The sequence below is a fragment of the Haliaeetus albicilla genome, chromosome 22 (genome assembly GCF_947461875.1).
Source record: "Haliaeetus albicilla chromosome 22, bHalAlb1.1, whole genome shotgun sequence".
NCBI classification, from domain to species: Eukaryota; Metazoa; Chordata; class Aves; order Accipitriformes; family Accipitridae; genus Haliaeetus; species Haliaeetus albicilla.
The window spans coordinates 20328911-20351099 of NC_091504.1; the positions used below are offsets into that span (position 1 = coordinate 20328911).

Sequence of the window (22189 nt, forward strand, 5' to 3'; positions counted from 1 at the left end):
GCAGAGATGGGAACGACTGGACCTTGGTTTGTTAGGCAGCCCCTGCCCGCAGCCGGCAGCTGGATGCAAACACGCTCCTGCCGCGCCAGGGGATGGACCTGCCTGCAGGGAGAGGGCCCTGGAAAGCTGGAAATGGTCCCCGTTCAGTGAGTGTATTAGCAAGACTGTGGGTGACAGCGGGCTATTCGACTGTTCAATCAGAAGGTGCATTTATGGGATGATGGTTTAGATGAGGGTCTCTGTGTTGTTGGTTGCAGCTATTCAGTCCATGCTTGCAGTGGGTCGCAATTGAGCAAAGCACGTTTGACTGCAGGTGAGGGCTTTTCCACACAAACCCCTTCTCATGCAGTGGAAGAACCCCTTTTTGGCTAGATCCTGAGGAGTATTTCCAATATTTGGGAAACCGCGCTGTTCCCACTGAAAACCAGGGGTCTTTTGTCCCCAGTTCCCGCAGAGTCAGGACAGAGACTGTCGCAGAATGGGTGTTTTTATGGACTGGCTGCTCTCTCCCTTCGCAGTTCTAATTACGTTGTATATTTTGGAAATAAAAATGTCCTTTTTGATGATACTGGTCAGGAAAGCTCTCCAGCATTTCCAAGTACAGAGAGGGGGGAGAGGCAAGTGATCAAAAGCAGGCTGTAATGAGCTATCGGAGGCAAGCCCAAGGTCACTGGGGGCAGAAGGGCCATCGTCACACTGGTTTGTGATGCTCAGCTGGCTCCCCGCTCCCACATGCTCCACTGTCCCCAACATTGAAGCTGAGAGTTTGGGTCTGCACACCCTAAACACCCACTGGTGGAGAGAGACAGTCCCTGCCGTATGGGCACCATGGTTTAAACACACACGGTGGAGGGGAGGGATGCTCACCTCACTTTGCAGAAGGGACAGACACAGGCCAAGATCAAGGACCCTGCTCAGCACAGGGGTGAAAGCATCCAGTTGCTCTCGAAGAGCTGGAAGCAGCGCAGGAGTTGTCTGCTGGGAGAGACACGGTCTTTGCAGCAGGCGGAGATCTAGGGAACTGATGAACGGCAATCTAGGGCATCAAAGAGCAGAGACCTGGATAATCAAGGAGAGATCTAGGGCATGGAGGAGCAGAGATCTAGATAATCAAGGAGCAGCGATCTAAGGCATCAAGTAGGGTTGCTCTAGGGCGTCAAGGAGTGGAGATCTGGGGCACTGAGGAGTGAGACATGATCTATCTCACAGGGTTGCTCCCAGAGCACCAGCATCACTCCCAGGCTCCCAGCCTGATGCTGAGGGTCACGCAGGACGGCAGAGATGGGACTGACACCCAGCTCTGGGTGCTGGGTGCAGCCCTGTCCAACCTTTCATAGCCCAGGGGAGAGGGGAACAAACTTCCACAAGAAACTCCACGCAGCAGAGTAAGCTCACAGGGTTGTTCAGGACAGATGAGCTTCGACTGGCAGCCGCGGGCTCCTCCGAGGGGGGACCACAGAGTTGCTTCAGCCAGCGGGAAGGAGCCTGCCTCCACGTCACCAGCAGCAGTAAACATGATCTGTCTGAAAAATAGAGTCATGTTAACAGTTATTGATCTATAACTTTTAACCAATTTCTTTTTTACAATATTGGATTGCGTCCTAATTTTAGGTTTTTATGTTCGGCACTAGGCAAACTCTACTCCATCAGCAAAAAACAGCCCCTGTGGGCCAATCTGCGCCTTCCATTGAGCTGAATGATAGAGGACTGGAACAATATTTTTCGACAGATCAGTTCCTGTTCAGGGTAGCGGTGGCCATTATGCAAATCCAGCTATAAGAAGTTTAAAAGTCTGGAACCATTATATTTCTTTATTTCATTAACATCAATGCGAACGGGTGAGTTAATATGACAGAGTGATCCCATTCCAGGGCTTACACAAAACAGCCCCCCCATTGTTTAACAAGACTGGTGATTTCCCCTAACGGGTGCTCCCAGCAGCTGTACTGGGGGCACTGAGGCATTTTTCGCAGCATGCAGCTGGGCGAGGGGTGGGTGACAAATGTCTCTGAGCAGATTAGCGGGCAGGAATCCTCTGCCCAAGCTGGCAGATGGCTGGGAGGGCTCTGCTCATTGCAGCAGGCAGACATCCAGGAGGATGGGGGGACAAGTAGGGGATCGATTACAAGGGCCCGATTTCCCGCTGGCTCCTTGGGGATTTTGCTCCCCCTCAGCGCACCTGCACAAAATCTCTTACATGGTATCCTCGCCCCTAATTCACTGCACAGGCCGGGAGAAGTTGCTCAGGCAGAGATGCTCTGGTGTGCGCAGAGGCAGAGGCATGCAGGATTCAGATTTACAGGGCAAGGCAGGACGCATGAAAAGAGCGTTGTTAACCCCATTTCCTCCTGCTCTGTTGCTGGACACATAACATTTTCCTAGCACAACAGCAATATGAGGAGCTGAAGACTGATATAATACAGGCATGATGTTACAGGGCAGAGAGATTTGTGCTCGAGCACATGCCCTGGTGCCCAGGTGGTGGCCGTCCCTCCTCTTCCTCCTCCTCCTCCGTCATATCAGCACTGTATATCAGCACCACCACAGACGTATGCTTTCACAGTCACCTCTATCCTCCCATGTATTCCCCATCTCCATCCCACCAAGGCACAGATATATTCACTAAAACAGCAGTGCAGGAAGACACACATCCTTCTTTGTGGCCCCATTCAGCTGAGGGTATTAGTAGCCCGCTCCTCTTTACAAATAGAAAACTAATACATAGTGCTATCACACCAACAAGGAAATTATGGGTTCCTGGAACTCAGTCCTTGCATTAGTGTCTTAAGGAAGGGAGTGGGTGATACCTGACCATCCACAAAAGCCAGCCCACCCTATGATGTGGTCCAGCAACCCTGTGAGAAGCTGACTTTCTTTCCCATACCATACATCGTCTTCCAGCCATATAACTCACACAAAAGAGACACAGACATATGCACACTCGCACGTGCATATGTATTCGCATAGATCTGGAAAATAAAGATCACAGCGTGCCACACTAATGGATCCCAGCACTATAATAGCTCCATTATAAATGGCAATGTCTCGGAGCATTACTGCTAAAGACTCTACCTTTTAGTGTTGAAACTTTTAATTGATTTTTAAAATACACAATCAATCACAGTTAATCAAGGAATCATGAAGAACCTATTGTACACAAATACACAAAGACAGCGTATAAACCACAATTAATGACTACTTAAACAATGGTAGGAATGAAAATAGGATTATTTATTAGTGTTTATGAACAGTAATGGATAAAGTAATGAAGCAGTAGCATGGGGGTGTGTTAGAAGCCAAAGTCTGTGATATTTAACACCAAGTGGCCATAAGTGACTTAGTCAATGGGTCAATGACACAATTTAGAGCAATCTTTCTAAAGGAAGGAGATGCCGTTTCTCCCTCCTCCAAACACTACCATCATCCTGCAGTTGCTGGTGGAGGTGATCCATCCTGAAGGAAGGTGGGGACCAAGCTGAGAGCAATTCCCGGGTTCTCACCTCAAACCTAGCTTCTGTCCTAGGAGCAGGCTGCAAATCTGTCAGGCACAGCCTTGCTCCATGGCAGGGGGACCTGTAGACCCCTGCCAAAAAAGCCTCCAGGCTGCCTTTAGCCAAATGTCCATCCGTAACCTGCCAGGGAGGCTGTCTCTCCTGAGGACTGTCTCACCATACACCAATGCAGTTGGACAGCTCTGGCTTTAATATTAAGAAAATCAATTAAAATCCAGCCGGGTGGCCTGTCCCAGCCTTGGAGAGCTGATTCCTCATGTCTCAGGTTAGCTTGCAGTCTGGCGGGCCAGAAAAGAGTGAGCAAAGCAAGGGCTGGAGGTTATTAAGCCCGTGCCTGAGCCAAGGACGGTGAGCTTGGGCTGGGCAAAGGAGGTCAATTCCATGGAGGCAGCTTGGAGGCCCCTAAGGTCGTCATTGACCACAGCTCCAGGTGGTCTGTCCAGGATTTAGCACAAAAGACTATTTTGCCTAAGCTGGCTTTATTCACACCCACATAGCAAGAGACTTGCAAGCCCAGAGCCATGCACTAAGGCATACACCCACCCATACGACCCTACCCATGCTGCCTGCAGACCCATTTTGCTCTTTGCTGTGCTGGATCAAGATCTTCCTGTGCCTCGTCGCAATGCCTGCTGTCCCCAGGGACAGGCAGAGACAGCGTGGTGTGGCATTCAGCCAGCAAGCAGTGGCAGAGCCCTGATCCCTCCTATAATACAGTCCTCACCTTGTTGCTGCGCACGCAACAGTTTGCAACCAGAGCCATTTAGTTTCTCTAAATTGATAAGCAGCAGCCAGGACCCCGCTCCTAGCTGCCTGGTGCATGGTGCAATGGAGAGGTAGTGGGGAAGTGACTCCTGGTAAGGAGGAGGGGAGCGTCCAGAGGAAACTTTGTCCCGTTGCACCGTTCCCTTGAAGGCAAGTGCCATCTAACCCCAAAACACCACCAGCACATCACCCTAGCTGGTGTCCCTGCAGAAAGCGGGGGACTGGCTGAGTCCCTCTTTCCCTCCTGGGGCAGGAGCATGGGGATATGCTTGTGCACAGACATTTCTGTAGTGAGATGGAGGTCTCGAGCTTGACCAGGGACAGCTTTTAGCACTGGACTTAAACTCCTATTAGTCATCTCAGATCACAACCTTACTGTACTGTCAAGGCTTGGCATTGGAGGCCTGAAAAAGAGATGATGGCAGGTCAGACCCCATAAGCACCTCTTCCCTGGGGTTTTGGTGTGGGGCTGAGGATGCTGCAGCCCCTCACTTCAAGCCCTGCCCACCAGCAGCCTCCCTCCCCACAGTGTTTGGGCTCGCTCACATGGATCAACACCTTCCTCTCCTTCACTGTCTCTTTTATTGCCTTGCAAGTTGGCCCCAGGATGTTTTATCACACCATAGCACATAATACAAATGAAAAACAAAGGGGAAAAGTTTGAATCATTTTTTTAATATATTCATCCCTGTGCAGGGGAACAATGATCCATCTGATTAAATCCGCATGCTAGAGTTTATTAAACCAGGTTGGCCTCTCGCTTTCTCTCTCCTTTAGGCAGGGACAAGCTCATTAAAATGAACATGCTCTGTTCCCTCCCTGTTGCAAACCCGCTTCGCATCATCACTGTGCTGCCGCTATCTCGTAGGCATCGCCGGGAGCTGATGAATAGGGCTTTGCAATTGAGTTTTCTCTGGCAGCAGCACAGTAGCCGAGCCTCGGTGTGGCTTTTTGGCAAAGGGTAGGAGATGCCTTCAGCTTACCGGTGCCTCACGGCTGCTGTGAACATGCATCCAAGAGGGTGTAAGAAAAGGCCTATTAAAATCGGAGGGAGCTGGGAGGGCAGGGACTGACCACCTCGCTCTAGCCCTGCCCCAGCACCTGATGTCTCATTTACTTCCTCATGGGCTCTGTTTCTCATCTGTAAAATGGGTTTGATGGTCACGCCTTCCCCATTAGGATAATTAATGTCTATAAAGCACTCTGGATCCTGCACTAAGAATAAACCCATTAGTAATGCCAAGGTGACAAGTGGGCATCTAAGACAGTCTCTCCCCTGGCACCAGGTCCCTGCGCAGGCTCCCGAGTCTGCCGGCAGCTGCCCACCCTTCAGTCCTGCTCTCCTTAGGCTACCCCCAGGAGTGTCCCCAGCTCACCCAGCTACCTTCACTGGGGAGGCATTTCCAGCAGGCCAATATTTGCTGCAGCTCCTCTTCCTCCTCGGCAGCCCTTCAGATGCAACCTAAGTCTGTTACACCCTGGCGATAACAGTGGCTTAGGCCATATAATCCCTCCTTTACTTGACTTTGGGTTATTTTGAGCAGGAGATTAAAGGAGATTATCTGCATCACCTGAGATGCTGCACTTTCTATCTCTACCCCCTTCCCTCCATCCCCGGGGCTCACCCAGTCCGAGGCAACAAAACCCCTCTCTCCCTCCCTCCCCTGTCCTCCACCACGCTCTTGTTTTGGGGCAGCTACCTGGCTGCAGGGCACTGCCATGTCGTGCTCCATCATCAGCCTCATTTCCTAGACCCAGCTTCTCACCTGGCCACCCAAATCTTGCATACCTGCATCCCAAGCCAAGTCCAGAGATGCTCCACAGCAGGGGAAGGAGAAAGGAGGGCACCCCAGCACACTGTAACACTAATTGGGATTAGCTGTTCTGTGGGCTTCTCCTTGAGAAGGAGGTGGTGGCAGAGAGGATAGAGAAAGTCCTCCTTTGGACACGAGGAGCTTGCGGCAGGGTGTGCTGGGTTCAACAGCAGCCACTTATCTCCACAGCCAGAGGATAGAGAAAGATTGCCTGTTTGGAGCATCCCACGCCACAAAAAAAGAAAAGAATCACACTAATACAGGAAAAACACTGAGAAATGTCTGTGTTTCATGCCCAAGGAGGAATCCCCATCTCCTGGGAGCACCCAGCCATGGGCATTGCCCAGACAGGGCAGGGAGCTCCTTCCCATGTTCTGGAGACCACGTGCTGCTCTCCAGCTCACTTCAGCCTGGATTTAGCAAAGCACTTAAGTGCTGGTTTGAATTCCTCCCAAAGCCTTGCTGAAATCAGTAGCTTTGTTGAATCAAGGTCTAAACAGGCAAAGCTGCTAGCAGTGACCAGGGAAGTTAATTCTCCTTCCTACCTGAGGGAGAGATGCTCAAACGTCCCAGGGGTGGGGAGCAGCTACCAAGAAGCAATAGTTCCCCTGGAAAGCAAACACCCACACATAGCGTCCCATCAGCACAAAAGACCCCTGCACACGTTCATGGCAAGATCACACCTTCATGGGCTGTTTTTCCTCATTTCAGACTACACCAGGCTAGAATCCATCTGCCACCCTGGAAATTAATAGCAATCATTAAACAAAAAGAGCTGGCAAAAAGAAGCCTGAGGTGAAAAGCAGCTATTTCTGCCAGAAAAAAAATTAAAACTATTTAGACATACAGAAAGTCATTTATTACTGTGAAGTCCTCCCTCCACCTGGGGTTTAAATCTCATTACAGTTTGTCCAAAACAGATGTTACCCTTTTAGCAGTAGATTATTAACGATAAACTCCATTCCTCCAGAGAGGGTGGGTGTTCTGGGTTCACTTGCTTTTTCAACTTGGGTAACCTCCACAGGAAATGTTTATGAAAAGGACGGGCAATCCAAATCCTGGCATAGCTCCCCACTTCTATTGTCTTGGACTCCAAAGTTTTTCTTTCCACTCTCCATATCTTTTGGAGGTCTCTGAACAAGCAGGGAAATACAGCGGCCCAGAGAGTGGCCACAGACCCTGCTGAGGAGCAGACATGATGTTGAGGAAGGGCTTTCATGTGCTGCAAGCCCACGCTAACACACCAATAGCTCCTACTGCTGCTTTTCCACCAGCAGTTTGGCATTAACCACATGTCAAGACAAAACCAGTTTCTCTTGGATGGAGCCTGGCATGTACATGACCCATTTTTCCAAGCTTCTCTGCCTCTACCCACACACTTTTGGGTAGAAGGCCATTTGGTGACCCAGTGGTCCCTCACACCTGTGGATGAGCATCCTTTATGGGCAAAGATGGGCTTTGCTTATTCCCACAAGTGCATGGGCATACTTCAGTGGGAAATCAGCTAGCCTTGAGAGAAACACTGACTGGCACCCAGTTTAACCAGCCAAGCCCACAGCAGAGCCACATCTTTGTTCTGTTTAGATTTAACGTAATAAAGATACCTGCTCCGGAATCTAGAAGCCACATTAACCACGCTGTAAACACAATCAAATGAGACATTAATATCAGCTCCACACAAATATGGCCATCTGGCTGCCCAGCCATCTCCCTGAACATTGTGGGTAGGAGGAAGTGCATCCCCAGAGACCCTACTAAATAGATGTTCTCATGATGCTTCTTGGAGCATGCCTGGGAAGCCAGCAAGTACCAGCTATTTTGGAACTCTTGATGGTGAAGCCAATATTCGCATCTCAGAAAACATTTTTTGCTATCAGTACAATTTTTTTCCATACCCTGAGAGAAGCGGCAAGAGCTCTGCTGTTGGCCATGTATGTCTGAGCGCTTGTTGCTGGAGGAGAGTCATTCCCTCAGCACAGCATGTCTTGGGCCTTCAGGCTTTATGGCTCATAACCAAACGCTTCATGGAGCCCTGAAGGACCCCAAGGAAGCCCCAAGTAAGCAGTGTACTCACCTCCCTACAGCTGCAGAGTATCCTTGGGATGAGTCCATTGCACGTCCATTCGTGTTGTGTCAAAGGCATGGCAGAATAACTGCAGGGGCTTAACTGGTGGGAGGAAAAGGCTGTAAGTTCATGGCTGAAATTAAGCTGTTAAACAGCAGCTGAGGTGAATAAACACCCACAACCACCTTATGACCTCTGCCCTCTGACAGAGGGTATAGTCACAGCTATCTCACATCCCTCCATAACCTCATGTGCTAATCTGCACTGACCCTTCATTCTCTCACCCCCATCCCGGACCCAGGTGGAGCACAGACCTGCGACATCCAGGCCCACCAAGGCACCACCACGCAGCTGGGACCACTGTCCCACATCCCTCAGCTCCTCCTCGCACCGCAGGGACCCGGAGGGTGCAGTGGGGCTGAACACCCTCTCTTCACAGAGGCCGACAAACTAAGGTGCTTGTGGCATGGATATTTGTTTGCAGCATGGGTATTTGACCCGCGAGCAGTGTCCTATAAACTTTTTAGCAGGCAGGGTGCCTATTTCCACTGCTGAAACAACAGACCCAGAGCCTGTTAAAGTGTTTTTCTGTAGAAACACGGCATCTGTTAGGTTAAGAGGTCAGGACATAGGCAGGATTGGGAATGTTGCAGAGGACCTGTCTTGACCTAGGGAAGGAGAAGAGGGTCCCTCCTCCAAGAGCTGACAAACCTGAGCTCCTCCAGCAGAGCCACGTACAGGAACGGGGCCGTGCTGGGTAAGCTGTGCGTGGAAGGTGGTCATGCTTGGTTTCCTCTGCAATGCTGTTATCCTGAATAAACATTAGATTGGGTTTGGAGAGCTGCCCAGATGATCATTAACCTTCTCCTGGCCCATGACAGGAAGCCAGCCTGCAGCACTGAGCTAAAATTAGGCCTGTAGGGCACTGGGGCTTGCCAGATATTGCTATACCTGGGCAGAACCCCCTTCAAAAAGTGGACAGCCAACGGGTCCAGCCTTAAGCTGGGGTCCTTGGCTCCAGAGGACATGAGCTAGATCATTAAAATAATTTAGGTTGGAAAAGACATCTGGAAGTCTTTTCCAACCAGAGAAGCAGGACCAACTTCAAAGGTGAACAAGTCAGTAAAAGGTCACTAGAGGTGTTTGCCTACAGCACAGCCATAGTGATTCCTGTGTGCAGGACGCTTGCTGATGAAAAGGTGAATTCCTTTCTGCCTACCTGGAGATCACAGCAGACCGTTACTATGAAGTCCTACATCTGCTGTATGTTTTCTTGTCCATCTGCCAACACTCAGCAGTACAGTCCACATAGAAACTGCGACTGAGGTAGGCACTGGCCAGAGACCCACGCTTTCTGGCTTGAGACACCTTCACACGGGAAAAGTGGGACAGAGATGGAAAAGTCCTTTTGAAAATATGACCATAAAAAAAAAAATCAGAGCAAACAAAGCACTTGCACCTCTGAAAGTAATTTCTAACAAAGCTAACCATTTCATGGATCCACCACCAGATTTCATGCTGTATAAAAGCGGATTCTCCTGTCTGGGATGCAAAGGGTTATGCAAGCCTCCTGCAAAAATAAATTAATGAATGAAAGCAGTAAAGCCCTCTTCCAAAGAGCAGCAAAGATCTGAGCGATGATGACAATGCAGCAGAGACAAGGCACAGTTCAGATTGGCAGTGCTGAGGAACACCAGCGGCTTTGCTTCCCAGCACGGGGCTGGCTCCCTCCATTGTATCAGTGCTGGAAAAACATGCTTTGATCTTCAGCACTATTTACGGGGAGGGGGAAACGGGACCCCTGCTTCCACACCAGACCTCTGGTTTCCCCAGCCTAACGGCAGGATAACCATCCCATAATGGAATTATGATTCAGACTGATTATTTCTAAGGAAGAACCCCATCAAGTAAATACTAGAGAGGCTTTCTCCCATGGAAACACACTTCTCTCTTATTACTACTGTTGTACCTGATCAGAACTCTTAGTTCTCTACATCCCCTAAAATCTTTTTCCTCTTCACCTTCCTCTGCCCCTCTAATTGCACTCCTTGGCTGTTTGAGGGCTCAACTGCACTGTCATGGGCTGGAGCTGACATTTCATATCTGCCTGTGCTGATATTTCAGAAGGCTGGTTTAATGCACAGGTAACTCAGCTGGGCTTAAGAGGTTGTTCACCAGGAAGATCATTTATGCATTTACTTAAACTCAGTGGAGAATTTTGCTCAGTGGCCCACAGCAGCGTGCAATAGTGTTGTCATCCCAATAGACCCTGGAAGCTAAGCAGCATGAGATGGATGTAAATGACTTCAGACTACAGCTGAGTGAAAAGCAGAATATCTTTATTTCCTGAAATCCCAAGAGCTAACCTGTCTTGAAAATATTGTCATTTTAACCCAGAATTTATTTTGCCATAGAACAAAAAGGTTCCTAAAAATGCTTGTGCAAACAGGTTTGTTTTGGCCATCCCCAGATTGCGGCACTGGCTGGTGGAGGCACGACGGCTTTGAACTAGGGCTCCCATCAGACCCTACCGCACCCACAAGTTTACAGCTAAATTGACCTGAATCTCAACTTCCAAGAAAGATCATAACTTTTCAGCCAAAGGTTTAATTTTGCAGAAAGTGCATTTTACACCAGCAAAACCATTTTACTGGAGAGTTCCCCATGCAACCAGCTGCAGAGTAAGCTGCCTTTTATTGAAATCCATATCAGGCAGCAGCAAGGGCTGGCTGTTCAAAGGGAAGGTGAGGCAGGAGCCAGGGGTGACCCCAGCACAGGGGGGTCCCCTCCCCACCCAGGGTGGTGTCTCCCAGCACACGAACACAGCAGGCAAAGTGCTGGCAACAGGGTCCATGGACAGTCCCAGGTGAGACGAGAGATGAGCCATAGCCAGGATGCCGCCAAGGAGTCCAGCCAGGAATAAAAGGCGATGGGGCCAGGGGCAGCAGCGAGCACCAGTTATAGTGGATGTCGGAGGGGTCCATCCAGGAGATAAGCCACCTACCTCAGGCCTGAAGTCTATCCTGGAGGCAGGACCACAAGCAGGACTGGAGACAAGCACAGCACCAGCAAGGCTCAGGAATGGGCTGGAGACCCAGGGCTGAGTTTATGTGGAGCTCCTGAGCCTGTGGGTGGAGGCCCTAGGTGAGGCCAATCAAGGGTCATTAGTGTCTTCAGGGCCTTGCCAACCAGATGCATTTCACGCTCCTCAGATTGACATTCATTCGGCTGCTGGTCTGCAGAAAGTGTGCCATGCCTCCTGCAAAGAGACTGCAAAATGAGCCAGCAGCCAGTCTGTAGACACCAAAGAGCCATCAGTGCCTTGACCTCTATTGACTTGTGTTCCCCTTGACAGGAACAACCCGAGGAGAGAAACATTGGCCCTAGCACTATATAGAGCCCATGAGTGTCGATACACTGGTAATAGTAATGGCCCTGTATAGAGATCAAGTGTGTAACTTCTGTTTGTTTCTCCCAGCCTACCCCAGAAAAGTGATCTCTTCCCCATCCCTCCCACCTGGCTACTTGTTGTCTAGTCCGTGACCTCCCAAGGTCTCAGTAAAAGCTATCCTGTATGTGATGATGGGCACTTCTCTCTCAGCCTCCCTTTACCTCTCCACTTCATTCCTTCTTCATCTTTCTTCAAACCTCAGTGGAAAATATATCTCTTCTCCCTTGCCTATTTTTCTTAAATAATAAATAATAGCAGGAGAGAGAGTAGAATTGACTGGAGAACTCTATTATCTAACACCGTGAGGCATTTGGGAATAAGGTTGGGATGCACAAAATGCTGCCTGAACTCTGTCTGTGGAGGCAATATTAGTACCAGGACCTCTGGATATAAAATGAACTTGAATTTTACAGGCATGGGCATCTTTATTATTCAGCATGGTTATGATTCTGACCAACATCACCCGGCAGGAGGTGTGTAGCAAACACCACGAATACGAATGAGCAGAAAAACCTGCCTGGAAGCCTCCTTTCCCCACCTGACATATACAGGATGGACGTCAAGCCATTTAGGGGAGACTTCATCACTAATAAATGTTTTCTCTGCCATCTTGGAGCTGTCTCCTCAGATTATTTTACACATAATAAAAAGCCAAGGTTAATTTTAAAATTTGGTGCCTGTTTGTTAGCCAAATTTTCCCTCCCCACCTCTTTGGGTGACTAAACATTTATAATTTGTAATGTATCACTCCTGTTTTGCTACGTCTCTCTTTGTAGTGGGGCGCCTTCATTTATGATAAAATGGCCTGAGTGGCTGTGAAAGAGGGTCTAAGAGAAGCTGAAACACAGCCAGCTGGAGATGGAGCAGCTAGAGAGAATGAAGTTACGGGGATGCAGAAATGCCAAGGGAAGGAGCACTGTTGCGTGTATGCGTGTATACGCACGCACACACGAACGCGCATGTTAATCTGGCTCCTTGCCTTCACTCAGTAAATCTAATCCACAGTTTGAAATAACTCATTCAGTAGAATAACAAAATTAGGAATTGAGTGCCAGGACAGCATATTATTATGTGCGCTGCCCAGCTCGCTCTCCCTCTACCTACCCAACCCCCACGGCTGCTTTGTTTGCTTCCTTGCAGCTGCTGCTCTGGTTTAATTTACTGAGATGCCATTAATCGGGCGGTGGAAGCAAAAACTTACCAGCCAGCCTGCACTGGTTTTTGGAGCCCCAGCTTTGCCTTTCCCTTTCGACCTCCCTTACTGTGGGTTTTCAGCCAGGATGAGGTTGCTGCTGGTCATCCAGTGCAGGCTGCAACTTCGTGGACATCACAAAATCACAGCGGTCCCTCTTTGCCACTGGGGACCAGGGCTGGAGAAGCAAGGACAGGTAGGAGGGGAGGACATCACAGGTCAGGGCTGAGGATTAGCATGGATCCGGGCTCCAGCAGGGATACTGGAGATCAGAGGCAATGTGTAGGACCAGCAAAGAGTGAGGGAGTTGTCATCGCCTCTTTGCTGGCCTCTGTAAGCCACACGAGCCCAACATCTTCTCAGCTGGTCAAACCATGCTGCCCTATGACAGCAGAAGGAAAGGGAAATACAGCAGTGTCTGCAGTGTACAGGTAACTCTGGGCAGGAATGATATTTCCTGCAAGGTACTGGGTGGGTACCGTGGCCTCCCTGTGGACGTGGCCTGTTGTCATCATCAGCATGGTGCCACAGTTCAAGATAACTCCGACTGAGATTAAATTCATCATTTCAAATCATTGTTATTGTTATTCCACACCGTCTTCCTTCCTATCTTTTGCTTCTTTCTCAATCAGTGAAGGAGAACCCCAAATCTCCACTTTCCTGGTTGTTTTTCACATTAGAGTTGTAGGTGGTTTGTTCCCAGATTTTCCCAGGCACCTCTGTGGAGGGTCAGAGGACTGGGAAATGTGGTGTGCAATTAGGTTACCAGGAGAATAAAACCAGGACAGCTGGGCAAAGACAAATCAGTCAGGCAGGAGGGTTAAAACACTAGCTTATCTTACTGATTTTTATCCAGTTTGTGGGGAAGAGGCAGGGGGGGTCTCTGCCCTGCTCTCCAGAGCCATGTCCCAGCTGCAGGAGGTCAGGGACAACAAAGGCTCCTTGGCCGACCGGCTGCTTTATTTCTAACCTGCAAGAATGAAGCTCGGGATTTCAGAAGCAGAAAAGAACAGAAAAGGGAGATTAGAGGCGAGGTAAAAGGTAGAAAAGTGAAGAAGGAGAAACCTCTTGGATGTCTGTTATTTGCTGTTACAGGGAGATGAGTTGGGAACCACTGCAAGTGCCCCTGCTCCCATCCTGCCTTGCAGGATGCTCAGCGCTTGGCTGATGTCGCAGTGCACACACGCAGGCACACACCCACATGCACCCGCGTTGGCGTGATGCTGGGAAGGAGGCTTTCAGAAGCCAACAAGATGAACAATTATGCCTTCTGTGCAAAGCAACAAGACCCACTTCTCCACTCCCCAGTTATGTCCCGGCAATCTAATAAAAAGGGAGATTAGCCCCTCTTTCCTCTCTTACATCTCCTTAATGCTGTCATTTTATTCACACTTTGCAAAGCAAATAAACCAGCAAATTGCCTGCTTTAATGAGCTGAAATTAAACTCAGGCTGCTGATAAAATGCCTTTTCTCCTTTCTGTTGTTGGGAAGGACTCGTCTGATAGGCAACGTACAGGAAAGAAGAGAAAACACACAGCAGGAGCCTTATTGAACATGTTTGAGTCATTTACCATTGCCGTTCTTCATCCTCGGCACCTCCAATTAGATGAGGGAGGCACATGGGTGATGAGAAGGCTATAGGGGATCAGCCTGGCAAGGTCCGTGGAGGGTCTGGCTCTGTTCTTTGCTCACGGGATCGTCCTGCTCCACTAGCTAATGCCCTCTGACACGGGCTGCAGCCCACAGCCTCCCCAGGTGGGAGTAACAGGGAACCTTCCTCTGCAAGAAAAAGACTGGTTTGGCTCTGCAGAGCAATCCCAAACACAAGCTTGCCCAGAGAGGATGGTTGGGTCAAAATGGGAGTTCGAGGAGACAGAATAAGTGCTTGCTAAAGAGAATATGCCAAGATGCATCCCTCCTTGTGTGCTGTCTCGGTTTGGCAGGGCTTCCCCTGCCTGCGGGAGGTCCCTGTAATGCACAAGCCCATGGAGGAGGACAGGGAGATGCTCATGCCAAGGACAAGCACTGCAGGGCAGCAGGCAAGGAAAGTCTGTGCCATCCCAAAGGGACAACTGGGGCAAGCCTTTGCTTATGGCTCTGCGGGCCAGGAATACCTTCTCCCACACCCTTAGGGGCAATGTGCACTGCCACAGGAGGCAGTCTGCGGAGCTGGAGACCAGGCTGGTCCCTGTGGCAGAGGAGAGCGGGCACGACTAAAGCCCAGCTTGCAGCTGGAGGGAGAGAAAGTCTCCACCTGCAACACAATTTTCATCCCAACAAGAGGAGCTCAGGGCACTTTCAGTCTCCCACAGCCCTGTGAAGTGCTATCATTATCTCATGGTACCGGAGAGGAGGCTGGAGCGCAGAGAGGTTAATTGAGTTGTCCAGTGCCAGAAGGGATGTAGCAGCAGACGTCTTTCAGCCTGGTATTGCAGCCCGTGCTTCACCCGTCAGCTGGGGAGGTGGTAAGGGGGGACTCTCACCTGCAGTGCCCCAGGGAGCATAGTCCTTCTTCCCTTCCTCACTGGCTCCAAGGACTCAGTTATGCCAAAATGGGCTTCCAGGTCCTGGGAAAGCATCCCAGGGCTGGGACAGCACATCCTTGCAAATGTGCTTCTGCCAGTGCAGCAGGTATTGTTCCCCAAAATAGGGTTACCAGCAATATAGGTGTCACTGTGGTGATGTAAGGGCTTCAGCTGGAATAGCAATGTAAAAGCATGGTAAAGTCCAGGTTTCTACCCCCCAGGAAGGAGGACACCTGAGATTCAGCTGCCTTGCCCTCAGCGTCCCTTCCACCCAGGCCCCATTTCTAGTAAACTTTTGAAAACTTGGTTTTGTTGAGCTTTCTGCCAAATGTAGCTGGGATAGGACAGTACCAGGCACTGGGGAGGCAGAGAGAGACCTGCAAGTACCCAGGCAGGGCCCCACAGAAGCATCATCTTAGGGCCCGTACATCTCACCCATAAGCAACTGCACAACCACCGCCGACGGTACAGCCTGCAAGAAGGCTGTACCACACACCCTGCCCTCCGGAGGGGCACTGAGTAGAAACTCAGTGTTGTTGTTTTCCCCCCCAGCCTCACCTCCCCCAGCAGCTGGTGGGGCATCTGCTGGAGGACAAGGTGGCCAGAGAGTCTCATGTGCAGAGAGCTGATGTGAGAGCAGATCTCGTTATTCACGTAATGGAAACCCAACTGTGCCACCAGGGAACAGACTCATTGTTCACAATCCAGAAAGAACAAATAAATTGTTTTACTGCTTATTATTACTGGCCTGTTTACCGAGGTATAAGCTGTGAAAAGTTAACAGGGATCTCTGCAGTGAAACATGGTCTGCTTCATTGCCTGGTATCACAGGTGGAAAAGAACCTGGTTTCTTCAGAACAAGGGTGAGAGTATGGTATCTGCATCTAAATGCCCCTTGACAATCATCAGCCTCATGCGATTTGCAGGCGTGCAGCACCAAGCACAGTCCCTTCACTGCCTGGGCACTGGGAAATGGTTTGGAAACCAATTTCTGGATTTATACTATTTTGCAGATCCAATGAAAGACAATTTAGATGTAAGATGTGCCCCTGTGACCTTCATGGATGCCCAAGAAACCTCCAGTTCCTGCCAGCTGTGTTTTCAAGGAGTGCCTGCCTCCTACAGTCTGCCCTGGGACAAGCGAGACAACCAGAGCTCCTGTTCCCAACAAGAAGGATTTTTCTAGCTAGGCCGAGATATTTTCTCCCCATTTGTGGGCAACTCCGTCTCTGCCACAACACCTCACTGCATCTGTCCTACCAGCTGAGAGAGCTGTTTGGCAGTAGAGATGTCCATGGATGATATTTTCAACATCTTGTGGAAAAGCATGATTGAGGAGATGCTCATGCTCATGCACTTTTGCCTTCCTGTTTCCTAAGAAATCACAAAAGGAGGTAGAAGTGCTGTCCATGGATATTTAAGTTTAGTCAAAAATGCAGGAAAAAATAATGGAAAATGTGAGCCTGGAATGAGAGATTTTCTGTGGGAAGTGAGGCTGCTGGCAGCCCCACAGGTTTGTGTCTAGTGAAGACTCTTCCTGGACTTCAGACAGCTTTTTCTGGGTGGGGAGGGAAGGTCTTGTCCCAGCTTCTGCAAATACTCTTGTTATGGCACTGAACGGTTGAGGGTCTTCCTCACCTCCGCAACATTTCACCCAGGAGGGAGAGAGAAGTCTTGGAGACAGGCAGCAAGCCCCAGCCACGGACAAGGACATCGGATGGTGGACAATCACGCTAGTGTGTTTTGCAGTCAAAGAGTGCTCTGAAACTACTGCTCAGGTTCCCAGAAACAGGACAGGCGCTTGAGGCTGGGCTTTATCCTAGATGCCACGCAGCAATGCAGTCAGAGAGACACGGTGTCCTCAATCAGCATCCCCTTCTGTGGGCACTGCCGCTGCGCACACCAGCACACGAGACAGTTAGGATTCCCCTCAGCAAAACGCTGCAGCATCAAATCTACATCAGAGCGAGTTGTCTAGACTTCGTCTGCTCTCAGCGGAGAGGAACAGACACTTCTGGGGCATCACTCCTCTCCTCCTAAGGTAGACACCTAAATAGGTCAGACGAACAGTGCCCTGGATGTGTGTTGGTCTCTCAACTGCCTACAATGTGATGCTGGATGATGGGCTCAGAGGATGACCTCCATGGTCAGTGACCACCTTCCCTTTTGCTGCCAAACGCTGCTGGTGGCAGCACCCAGATAAACCAAAGGCTCCTTGAAAGGTGGTAGCCAGAGTTAGAAGGCATGTGCCAAACATTAAGAGGGCAGTTGGATGCATCTCCAACGCCTCTAAATGCTAACTGTCTTTCCTTCATGTTTAGTTTGTGCTTGTGATTTGTTTTGAACAGGTGAGCTGAGAGATCAAGCTGGGACAGCCAGACCTACGGAGGCACGTGGAGATGGGGACCAGCGTCATGATGGGCAGCAAAAAGAAAACGAGGAGAGGTACTATAAGAAGTGAGAGGAAGGCTTGTCTCTAAGCCAGAGGGACTCCTCCGCCCGGGCACCTACCTTCATGACTCCCTCCCCGAGATGCCAGAGACCTGGTGATGCGGGACCAGCCTCAGCCACCCAGGCCTTGGTAGTAGCCCCCGGCCGGTGGCTGCCGAGTACCGCGGGCACCGAGGTCCGCTTTCTCCACGGATGCTTCCCCCCCGTCTCCAAGCCATGAGGAGAAGGGAGAGGCGAGCGAAGCTGCTGAAGAAGCACTAGCCCACGTCTTCCCGGCCCCTGTCCCGCTCCCCGCTTCTGGCAGACCAGGCACCCCTTCTCCACGCCACCCTTCCAGATGGCAGGTCGCCGGTGGGCTGCGACGTCAGCCCTCTGCATGTGCGTGGCAGCCGTCTCTCTCCTGCACGCTGGCGGGGTGCGGGCAGACTGCTGGCTCATCGAGGGGGACAAGGGCTTCGTCTGGTTGGCCATCTGCAGCCAAAACCAGCCCCCCTACGAGTCCATCCCCCAGCAAATCAACAGCACCATTGTGGACTTGCGGCTGAACGACAACAAGATCAAGAGCGTGCAGTACGCCTCGCTCAGCCGCTTCGGCAACCTGACATACCTCAACCTGACGAAGAACGAGATCTCCTACATCGAGGACGGTGCCTTTTCAGGACAGTTCAACCTCCAGGTGCTGCAGCTGGGTTACAACCGACTGAGGAACCTCACCGAGGGCATCCTCCGGGGCCTGGGGAAGCTGGAGTACCTCTATCTCCAGGCCAACCTCATCGAGTCCGTCACCCCCAATGCCTTCTGGGAGTGCCCCAACATAGTGAACATTGACCTGTCCATGAACAGGATCCAGAGACTCGACAGCAACACTTTTCGGGGCCTAAACAAGCTTTCTGTCTGTGAACTCTACAGTAACCCCTTCTACTGCTCCTGCGAGCTCCTTGGCTTCCTGCAATGGCTGGAAGCTTTCACCAACATGACCCGCACGTACGACCGGATGCAGTGCGACTCCCCACCTGACTACATGGGCTACTACTTGTTGGGCCAAGGCCGGACTGGCTACCGCAATGCGCTGAGCATGCTCTCTTCCCTTTGCACCGGCGGCTCCTACACTGTGATCCCTCGTTTTATCCCTCCCAGGTACCAGGTGACCACGGTGCCCTCCGAAAGCCCCTGCTCCGAGGAGGATTGCTCCTCCGGCGATGGCACGACCCCGCAGTTCTCCCTCTTCACTCCCATCGGCGAAACAGAGGTGCGCCCCAACATCCAGGTGAAGCACCTCAACCACAACTCAGCCGTCCTCACCGTGCAGATTCCCTACCCATTCAGCAAGATGTACATCCTCTCCCAGTTTGAAAACGGCTTCTCCTCCATGATCACCAAGCTCAGGAAGAAGGAGGAGAACATCACCGTGAGCAACCTAGTAGCACAAAGAGACTACACCTACTGTGTAGTCTCTGTCCACCAATACTCGAAGTACAACCACACCTGCGTCACCATCACACCCACCAGACCCAACCGCAAGGAGCCAGTGCCCACCCCTTCCACTGCCACTCATTATATCATGACAATCCTGGGCTGTCTCTTTGGCATGGTGATTGTCCTGGGCGTTGTGTATTACTGTCTCCGGAAGAGGCGCCAGCAGGAGGAGAAGCACAAAAAGGCTGCCGGCAGCATGAAGAAGACCATCATTGAGCTGAAATATGGGCCAGAAATGGAGACCACCAGCATCACCCAGCTGTCCCAGGGGCAGATGCTGGGCGGGGAGACAGTGACCCGCATCCCCTACCTGCCTTCCGCTGGTGAGGTTGAGCAGTACAAGCTGATTGACAGCAGTGAGACCCCCAAGGCCACCAAGGGCAACTACATGGAGGTGAGGACGGGTGAGCAGCCCGAGAGGCGAGACTGCGAGCTGTCCCTGCCGCCAGACACCCAGAGCTCTGTGGCTGAGATCTCCACCATTGCCAAGGAGGTGGACAAGGTGAACCAGATCATCAACAACTGCATTGATGCCTTGAAATCTGAGTCCACCTCCTTCCAAGGGGTGAAATCGGGGGCGGTCTCCACAGTGGAGCCTCAGCTGGTGCTCTTATCAGAGCAGATCCCCAGCAAGCATGGATTTCTCTCCCCTGTCTACAAGGAAAGCTACAACCACCCTCTCCAGCGACACCACAGCATGGAGGCGGCCCCCAAACGCTCCAGCACCTCTTCCAGTGGCTCCATACGGAGCCCCAGGTCCTACCGCTCCGAGGGATCGGGCCACAAATCAGAAGCCAAATACATTGAGAAGACATCCCCCACCACCGACACCATCCTCACTGTGACACCGGCCGCGGCCATCCTGCGGGCGGAGGCGGAGAAGATCCGTCAGTACAGCGAACACCGGCACTCGTACCCCAGCTCGCACCAAGGGGAGCAGCACGACAGCATGGCAGGGCGAAAGCCCTCCATCCTGGAGCCTCTGACCCGTCCTCGCCCCAGAGACCTGGCCTATTCCCAGCTCTCGCCTCAATATCACAACCTGAGCTACACCTCCAGCCCAGAGTACACCTGCAAACCATCGCACAGCATCTGGGAGCGCTTCAAACTCAACCGCAAGCGGCACAAAGACGAGGAGGAGTATATGGCAGCCGGCCATGCCCTACGCAAAAAGGTCCAGTTTGCCAAAGACGAGGATCTTCACGACATCTTAGACTACTGGAAGGGCGTCTCTGCCCAGCAAAAGTCCTGAGTCCTCACACAACTCGTGACTTAACACACTAACTGGACCAAAAGAAATCTGCAGCAGCTATTTTTATTTAGACTGTCTTTGAAACAAAATAAAATAATAAAAAAAAAATCAATAAAAATAAAAGAGAGAACAAATTATGAAAATCTATAAATATTCTATATAATATATAAAATGAGATATTAAAATGTCCTCACACTGGTGAGACGCACCAAATTTGAACACAAACTTTACAAAAGAAACAAACTGTGGAGTGAAAAAAAAAGGTTTTGTTTCATTTCAATTTTTTAAAAAAAAAAAAAGAAAAAAGAAAAAATTGAATATAAAAAGAAAGTGAAAGAGTGGGCAGAGAGCTGAGGTCTGGCGTTTCCCGATATTGCATTGCATGAGTCCCTATTCCGTGATTTTGTGGATTCTTTGTGAACAGTTTGTGTTCTTCCTTCCTTCCCTTCCAAAATCAACAGCAACAAAAACAGCAACAAAAACCAAAAAGAGACCAGAAGGAGATCCATCCTTTGGGCTGTTTTTGCAAACGGAGTCTTCCAGTTTAGACTTTTACCCGGTTGAAGGCCCGTTCACATTTTCACTCACTGAGAGGTTTTACCACACATTGCATTGTAAACCGAAGTCGTTAATTGTACAGAGAAAATTTCTATATTTGCAATGTTTGCTGTATAATGAGAAAGAGAGAGGAGAAAAAAAAAAACAATACTACATCTACTAAAAAATATATATATATATCTATATTGACCGGTTTGTACCAGGTTTTAATCACGGATTTTAGCGAAAGAGATGGAATTTGGTTTGAAGGACTTTTTTGGTGGTTGCTTGGTGGTTGGTTGGTTGACAGGATATTTTGGGGGGTGGGGAGTGTTTGGGTTTCTAAGTGTTTGATTCTGATTTCTCCCAACAATTGTCTGTGTCCAAATTCTCATCACTTCCAAGTACATTAGAAAAAAGGCATGTACCCAGAAAAGCAGAATCCCCCCCCCCCCTTATTCCAGGTGAGAGACCTTCACAACCAGCAACAGGGAAGGGGCTGAGCAGTGAAAGGCTCTGGGTTGAGCAGGTGCCACCATGCAATGGAATGTCTCTTGCACATTAAAAAGTGTCGGTCTCTCCCCCTAAACAGACATACCTGGAGAGCGGTGGCCCTTGGGGCCAGCTGCTGAGGGGTGGGTTATCCTCTTACCTTTCAAGATGGGGAGCCGGCAATGAGAGCAGAAAGCCTCTTGCTGCTCTCCAGAGAAGGACGTCATTGAGGAGTGATTTTTTGCCGAGGGAGAAGACACTAAGCATTTACATCTTGCCCATATTGAGACCTACTACAGCAGGCAGAGGCCCTGGCCCAGGGATCCTGCCCCTCACTCCTGGGACCCCCATCACTGCACATCCAGCAGCTCCCCCGTGGATAACGGCAAAAGCAGCCACAGCCTCAGGCAGGGAGTGCAGCATCTCCTGCCTGCAGCCCTAGTGCTGCCCACGGGCCAGTTTGACTCCCATTTTACATGGGTGGCTTTGGAGCTGGACACCCTGGGGAGCCCCCGAACAGCCCTTGGGACTCTGAGACTGGAAGGGAAGGGAATGGCCCTGTGTTCATGTCTCGTGTCCACCCAAGCAGCCACATACCCCTCAACCATTGATCCAAAGCCTGTCCAAGACTCAATCGCTTTTTGCCCCATCTCTAA

General features: G+C 50.5%; 1 protein-coding gene across 3 annotated transcripts in view; it reads left to right on the forward strand.

Annotated features, from left to right (window-relative positions):
• Positions 1–21251, forward strand: part of ELFN1 (extracellular leucine rich repeat and fibronectin type III domain containing 1) — a 109705-nt gene extending 88454 nt beyond the window's left edge. For all 3 annotated transcript variants that reach the window (XM_069810258.1, XM_069810257.1, XM_069810259.1), the window contains one exon: positions 17674–21251. In XM_069810258.1, coding sequence (XP_069666359.1) covers positions 18114–20504 — 2391 coding nt within the window. In that variant the 5' untranslated portion in view covers positions 17674–18113 and the 3' untranslated portion in view covers positions 20505–21251. The remainder of the gene's footprint in view (positions 1–17673) is intronic.
• The last annotated feature ends 938 nt before the right edge of the window (positions 21252–22189 follow it).